Consider the following 8,481-nt stretch of genomic DNA (forward strand, 5'->3'; position numbering starts at 1 on the left):
TCATTAGTCACTTTGTTAGTGAGTCACTTAGTCACTTAGTCACTTAGTCACTTAGTCAGTCACTTAGTCAGTCACTTAGTCAGTCACTTAGTCACTTAGTCAGTCATTAGTCACTTTGTTAGTCAGTCACTTAGTCACTTAGTCAGTCACTTAGTCACTTAGGCAGTCACTTAGGCAGTCACTTAGTCACTTAGTCAGTCATTAGTCACTTTGTTAGTCAGTCACTTAGTCACTTAGTCAGTCATTAGTCACTTTGTTAGTCAGTCACTTAGTCACTTAGTCAGTCATTAGTCACTTTGTTAGTCAGTCACTTAGTCACTTAGTCAGTCATTAGTCACTTTGTTAGTCAGTCACTTAGTCACTTAGTCAGTCACTTAGTCACTTAGTCAGTCACTTAGTCACTTAGTCAGTCACTTAGTCAGTCACCGGCTATCCACGGGCCGGACCCCAGCACGAGGCCCATGGCGGAGGCGGTCCCCACGGCGGAGGAGGGCCCCACGGCGGAGGCGGTCCCCACGGTGGAGGTGGGCCCCACGGCGGAGGAGGACTTCTCGATGAGGAGGGAGAGAGTCGCGTTGGGGCGGCGGAGCACCGCTCGGCCAGAGGCACTCTTCTTGCTGTGGTGACGTGTCAACAACAACAACATCAACAACATCATCAACAACATCAACAACATCAATAACATCTACAACAACATCAACAACAACAATAACAACATAATCAACATCTACAACAACAACATCAACAACATCAACATCAACAATAACATCAACAACATCTACAACAACATCATCTACAACAACAACATCAACAACATCAACAACAACAACAACATCAACAACAACAACAACATCATCAACAACAACATAATCAACATCTACAACAACAACATCTACAACATCAACAACATAAACAACATCATGAACAACATCAACATCAACATCTACATCAACAACAACAACATCATCAACATCATCAACATCAACAACAACAACATCATCAACAACATCAACAACAACATCAACAACATCAACAACATCATGAACAACATCAACATCAACATCTAGTACTACAACATCATCAACAACAACAATAACATCATCATCAACATCTACAACATCATCAATAACGTCAACAACATCAACAACATCAACATCAACAACAACATCATCAACAACAACATCAACAACATCTACAACAACAACGTCAACAACATCAACAACATCAACAACATCAACAACACAACAACAACATCAACAACAACAACATCAACATCATCAACAACAACATCAACAACATCAACAACAACAACAACAACATCAACAACATCATCAACATCATCAACAACAACATCAACAACATCTACAACAACAACATCAACAACATCAACAACATCATGAACAACATCAACATCAACATCTAGTACTACAACATCATCAACAACAACAATAACATCATCATCAACATCTACAACATCATCAATAACGTCAACAACATCAACAACATCAACATCAACAACAACATCATCAACAACAACATCAACAACATCTACAACAACAACGTCAACAACATCAACAACATCAACAACATCAACAACACAACAACAACATCAACAACAACAACATCAACATCATCAACAACAACATCAACAACATCAACATCAACAACAACAACATCAACAACATCATCAACATCATCAACAACAACATCAACAACATCTACAACAACAACATCAACAACATCAACAACATCAACAACACAACAACAACATCAACAACAACAACATCAACATCATCAACAACAACATCAACAACATCAACAACAACAACAACATCAACAACATCATCAACATCATCAACAACAACATCAACAACATCTACAACAACATCTACAACATCAACATCATCAACAACAACATCAACAACAACATCAACAACAACATCAACATCAACAACATCTACAACATCAACAACATCAACAACATCAACAACATCAACATCAACAACATCAACAACAACATCAACATCAACAACAACATCAACAACATCAACAACATCAACAACAACATCAACAACATCAACAACAACAACATCATCAACAACAACCACATCAACAACAACATCAACAACAACAACAACATTAACAACAACATCTACAACATCAACAACATCAACAACATCAACAACATCAACAACAACATCAACATCAACATCATCAACAACAACATCAACAACAACAACAACATCAACAACAACATCAACAACAACATCAACAACAACATCAACAACATCATCAACAACATCAACAACATCATCAACATCATCAACAACATCAACAACATCATCATCATCAACATCAACAACAACATCATCAACATCAACAACATCAACATCAACCTCAACAAAATCAACAGCATCATCAACAACATCAACAACAACAACATCAAACTCAACAACATCAACAACATCAACATCAACCTCAACAACATCAACAGCATCATCAACAACATCACCATCACCACCCCCACCACCATCACCATCACCACCATCACCACCACCATCACCACCACCATCACCACCATCACCACCACCATCACCACCACCATCACCACCACCATCACCACCACCATCACCACCACCATCACCACCATCACCACCACCATCACCACCACCATCACCACCACCATCACCACCACCATCACCACCACCATCACCACCATCACCACCACCATCACCACCATCATCACCATCACCACCATCATCACCACCATCACCACCACCATCACCACCACCATCACCACCACCACCATCACCACCACCACCACCATCACCACCACCATCACCACCACCATCCCCACCAACTTCACCACCACCACCACCATCACCACCACCACCATCACCACCATCACCACCATCACCATAACCACCATCACCATAACCACCATCACCACCACCATCACCACCATCACCATAACCACCACCACCATCACCACCATCACCACCACCACCACCATCACCACCACCACCATCACCACCACCACCATCACCACCACCACCACCATCACCACCACCACCATCACCACCACCACCATCACCACCACCACCATCACCACCATCACCACCACCACCACCACCATCACCACCACCATCACCACCACCACCATCACCACCACCACCACCATCACCACCACCACCATCACCACCATCACCACCACCACCATCACCACCACCACCACCATCACCACCACCACCATCACCACCACCACCATCACCACCACCATCACCACCATCACCACCACCACCATCACCACCACCACCACCATCACCACCACCATCACCACCACCATCACCACCATCACCACCATCACCACCACCACCATCACCACCACCACCATCACCACCATCACCATCACCACCACCATCACCACCACCATCACCACCATCACCACCACCACCATCACCACCACCACCACCATCACCACCACCATCACCACCACCATCACCACCATCACCACCACCATCACCACCATCACCACGATCATCACTCACCCGGTGTTTGGCGAGAAAATTGTATCCAGGGAGAGAGAAAGTCCCTCTAGCACCTGGAGACAGAGAGGGTGGGTGAGTGAGTGGGTGAGTGAGTGGGTGAGTGGGTGAGTGAGTGGGTGAGTGGGTGAGTGAGTGAGTGGGTGAGTGGGTGAGTGGGTGAGTGAGTGGGTGAGTGAGTGGGTGGGTGGGTGAGTAAGTGGGTGAGTGGGTGAGTGAGTGAGTGAGTGAGTGGGTGAGTGGGTGAGTGAGTGGGTGAGTGAGTGAGTGGGTGAGTGACTGAGTGGGTGAGTGGGTGAGTGGGTGAGTGAGTGGGTGAGTGGGTGAGTGAGTGAGTGAGTGGGTGAGTGGGTGAGTGAGTGGGTGAGTGACTGAGTGGGTGAGTGGGTGAGTGAGTGGGTGAGTGGGTGAGTGAGTGGGTGAGTGGGTGAGTGAGTGGGTGAGTGAGTGGGTGAGTGAGTGAGTGGGTGAGTGAGTGGGAGAGTGGGTGAGTGAGTGGGTGAGGGAGTGAGTGGGTGGGTGAGTGGGTGGGTGAGTGGGTGAGTGAGTGAGGGGGTGAGTGAGTGGGTGGGTGAGTGGGTGGGTGGGTGGGTGAGTGAGTGGGTGAGTGGGTGAGTGAGTGGGTGAGTGAGTGGGTGAGTGAGTGAGTGGGTGAGTGAGTGGGTGAGTGAGTGGGTGAGTGGGTGAGTGAGTGGGTGAGTGAGTGGGTGAGTGGGTGAGTGAGTGAGTGAGTGGGTGAGTGAGTGAGTGGGTGAGTGAGTGGGTGAGTGTGTGGGTGAGTGGGTGAGTGAGTGAGTGGTGAGTGAGTGAGTGGGTGAGTGAGTGGGTGAGTGGGTGGGTGAGTGGATGAGTGAGTGAGTGGGTGAGTGAGTGGGTGAGTGAGTGGGTGAGTGAGTGGGTGGGTGAGTGAGTGAGTGGGTGAGTGAGTGAGTGAGTAGGTGAGTGAGTGAGTGGTTGAGTGAGTGGGTGAGTGGGTGAGCGAGTGGGTGAGTGGGTGAGTGAGTGAGTGAGTGGGTGAGTGAGTGGGTGAGTGAGTGGTTGCTAGGCTACTGGGTTGCTAGGCTACCAGGTTGCTAGGCTACTGGGCTGCTAGGCTACCGGGTTGCTAGGCTACCGGGTTGCTAGCCAACCAGGTTGCTAGGCTACCGGGTTGCTAGGCTACCGGGTTGCTAGGCTACCGGGTTGCTAGGCGGCTGGGTTGCTAGGCTACCGGGTTGCTAGGCGGCCGGGTTGCTAGGCTACCGGTTGCTAGGTTACCAGGTTGCTAGGCTACTGGGTTGCTAGGCTACCGGGTTGCTAGGCAACCAGGTTGCTAGACTACTGGGCTGCTAGGCTACTGGGTTGCTAGGCTACCGGGTTGCTAGCCAACCGGGTTGATAGGCTACCGGGTTGCTAGGCTACCGGGTTGCTAGGCTACCGGGTTGCTAGGCGGCTGGGTTGCTAGGCTACCGGGTTGCTAGGCGGCCGGGTTGCTAGGCTACCGGTTGCTAGGTTACCGGGTTGCTAGGATACCGGGTTGCTAGGCTACCGGGTTGCTAGGCAAGCAGGTTGCTAGGCTACCGGGTTGCTAGGCTACGGGGTTGCTAGGCTTCCGAGTTGCTAGGCTACCGGGTTGCTAGGCGGCTGGGTTGCTAGGCTACCGGGTTGCTAGGCGGCCGGGTAGCTAGGCTACCGGTTGCTAGGTTACCGGGTTGCTAGGCTACCGGGTTGCTAGGCTACCGGGTTGCTAGGCAACCAGGTTGCTAGGCTACCGGGTTGCTAGGCTACTGGGTTGCTAGGCTACCGGGTTGCTAGGCTACCGGGTTGTTAGGCTACCGGGTTGCTAGTTGGCTGGGTTGCTAGGCCACGGGGTTGCTAGGCTACTGGGTTGCTAGGCTACCGGGTTGCCAGGCTACCGGGCTGCTAGGCTACCGGGTTGCTAGGCTACTGGGTTGCTAGGCTACTGGGTTGCTAGGCTACCGGGTTGCTAGGATACGGGGTCGCTAGGATTCCAGGTTGCTAGGCTACGGGGTCGCTAGGATTCCAGGTTGCTAGGCTACGGAGTCGCTAGGATTCCGGGTTGCTAGGCTACGGGGTCGCTAGGATTCCAGGTTGCTAGGCTACGGGGTCGCTAGGATTCCGGGTTGCTAGGCTACTGGGTTGCTAGGCTACTGGGTCACTAGGATTCCAGGTTGCTAGGCTACTGGGGTTGCTAGGCTACCGGGTCGCTAGGCTAACAGGTCGCTAGGCTACCGGGCCGCTAGGCTACCGGGTCGCTAGGCTACCGGGTTGCTAGGCTACTGGGTTGCTAGGCTACCGGGTTGCTAGGCTACTGGGTTGCTAGGCTTCCAGGTTGCTAGGCTACTGGGTTGCTAGGCTACCAGGTTGCTAGGCTACCGGGTTGCTAGGCTACCGGGTTGCGAGGCTACCGGGTTGCTAGGCGGCCAGGTTGCTAGGCTACCCGTTGCTAGGCTAGCGGGTTGCTAGGCCACCGGGTTGCTAGGCTACCGGGTTGCTAGGCTACTGGGTTGCTAGGCTACCGGGTTGCTAGGCTACCGGGTTGCTAGGCTACTGGGTTGCTAGGCTAGCGGGTTGCTAGGCTACCGGGTTCCTAGGCTACCGGGTTGCTAGGCGGCTGGGTTGCTAGGCTAACAGGTTGCTAGGCTACCGGGTTGCTAGGCTACCGGGTTGCTAGGCTACCAGCTTGCTAGGCTACCGGTTTGCTAGGCTACCGGGTTGCTAAGCCACGCGGTTGCTAGGCTACCGGGTTGCTAGGCTACCAGGTTGCTAGGCTACCGGGTTCCCAGGCTACCGGGTTGCTAGGCTACCAGGTTGCTACGCTACCGGCTTGCTAGGCTACGGGGTTGCTAGGCTACCGGGTTGCTAAGCCACGCGGTTGCTAGGCTACCGGGTTGCTAGGCTACCAGGTTGCTAGGATACCGGGTTCCCAGGCTACCGGGTTCCTAGGCTACCGGGTTGCTAGGCTACCAGGTTGCTAGACTACCAGGTTGCTAGGCTACCGGGTAGCTAGGCTACCGGGTTCCTAGGCTACCGGGTTGCTAGGCTACCGGGTTGCTAGGCTACCGGGTTCCCAGGCTTCAAGGTTGCTAGGCTACCGGGTTGCTAGGCTACGGGGTTGCTAGGCTACTGGGTTGCTAGGCTACCGGGTTGCCAGGCTGCCGGGTTGCTAGGTTACCGGGTCGCTAGGCAACTGGGTCGCTAGGCTACCGGGTTGCTAGGCTACGGGGTTGCTAGGCTACAGGGTTGCTAGGCTACTGGGTTGCTAGGCGGCTGGGTTGCTAGTTGGCTGGGTTGCTAGGCTACCGGGTTGCTAGGCTACCGGGTTGCTAGGCTACCGGGTTGCTAGGCTACGGGGTTGCTAGGCTACCGGGTTGCTAGGCTACCGGGTTGCTAGGCTACCGGGTTGCCAGGCTGCCGGGTTGCTAGGCTACCGGGTTGCTAGGCTACGGGGTTGCTAGGCTACAAGGTTGCTAGGCTACCGGGTTGCTAGGCGGCTGGGTTGCTAGGCGGCTGGGTTGCTAGGCTACCAGGTTGCTAGGCTACGGGGTTGCTAGGCTACCGGGTTCCCAGGCTACTGGGTTGCTATGCTACGGGGTTGCTAGGCTACCGGGTTGCTAGGCTACCGGGTTGCTAGGCTACCGGGTTGCTAGGCTACCGGGTTGCTAGGCTTCCAGGTTACTACGCAACCGGGTTGCTAGGCTACCGGGTTGCTAGGCGATGGAGTTGCTAGGCTTCTAGGTTGCTATGCAACCGGGTTGCTAGGCTACCGGGTTTCCAGGCTTCCAGGTTGCTAGGCTACCGGGTTGCTAGGCTACCGGGTTGCTAGGCTACCGGGTTGCTAGGCTACCGGGTTCCTAGGCTACCGGGTTCCCAGGCTACGGGGTCGCTAGGCTACCGGGTTGCTAGGCTACCGGGTCGCTAGGCTACCGGGTCGCTAGGCTACCGGGTCGCTAGGCTACCGGGTTGCTAGGCTACCCGTTGCTAGGCTAGTGGGTTGCTAGGCCACCAGGTTGCTAGGCTACCGGGTTGCTAGGCTACCGGGTTGCTAGGCTACTGGGTTGCTATGCAACCGGGTTGCTAGGCTACCGGGTTACCAGGCTTCAAGGTTGCTAGGCTACCGGGTTGCTAGGCTACCGGGTTCCCAGGCTACCCGGTTGCTAGGCTACCGGGGCTCGCTAGGCCGCCCGGGTGCCGCTAGGCTACTGCGTTGCTACGGCGACGCCGCGGTTGCCACGGAGACCGCGTTGTCCACGGTGACGCAGGTGCCCAGGGAGCTGTCCGTGGTCCAGCGCTCGGTGAGAGAAACTCCGCGGGAGGTCCACCGATAGAGAGTCTCGAGGGATCCCAAGGTGATAGCGGAGTCCAGACGACTCTCTCCCTGTGTCTTCACCTCCTGTAGAGAGACACAGAGAGACACGGAGAGAGACACAGAGAGACACAGAGACACACAGAGAGAGACAGAGACACACAACGATAGAGAGTCTCGAGGGATCCCAAGGTGATAGCGGAGTCTAAACGACTCTCTCCCTGTGTCTTTACCTCCTGTAGAGAGACACAGGGAGACACAGAGAGAGAGACAGAGACACAGAGACACATAGAGAGACAGAGAGAGAGACACAGAGACACAGAGAGACACACAGAGACACACAGAGAGACACAACGATAGAGAGTCTCGAGGGATCCCAAGGTGATAGCGGAGTCTAAACGACTCTCTCCCTGTGTCTTTACCTCCTGTGGGGAGACAGAGAGACACACAGAGACACAGAGACACACACAGACACACACAGAGACACACAGAGACACACAGACACACAGAGAGACACACAGAGACACAGAGAGACACACCGATAGAGAGTCTCGAGGGATCCCAAGGTGATAGCGGAGTCCAGACGACTCTCTCCTTGTGTCTTCACCTCCTGTAGAGAGACACAGGGAG

The 8,481-nt window shown here is 53.0% G+C and overlaps 1 protein-coding gene across 1 annotated transcript in view; it reads right to left on the reverse strand.

Annotated features, from left to right (window-relative positions):
- Positions 1-7,977, reverse strand: part of LOC142906794 (non-selective voltage-gated ion channel VDAC1-like) — a 29,051-nt gene extending 21,074 nt beyond the window's left edge. Inside the window, exons 1-3 of the mRNA XM_076055340.1 lie at positions 7,786-7,977; positions 3,549-3,601; positions 427-617 (exon numbers count right to left, since the gene is read on the reverse strand). Of these exons, the coding sequence (XP_075911455.1) occupies positions 427-463 (37 nt within the window). The 5' untranslated portion in view covers positions 464-617; positions 3,549-3,601; positions 7,786-7,977. The remainder of the gene's footprint in view (positions 1-426; positions 618-3,548; positions 3,602-7,785) is intronic.
- Positions 7,978-8,481: the final 504 nt, after the last annotated feature.

This window comes from Petromyzon marinus, chromosome 71, assembly GCF_048934315.1.
Source record: "Petromyzon marinus isolate PM22_M1 ecotype Great Lakes invasive population chromosome 71, UKy_Petmar_22M1.pri1.0, whole genome shotgun sequence".
NCBI lineage: Eukaryota > Metazoa > Chordata > Hyperoartia > Petromyzontiformes > Petromyzontidae > Petromyzon > Petromyzon marinus.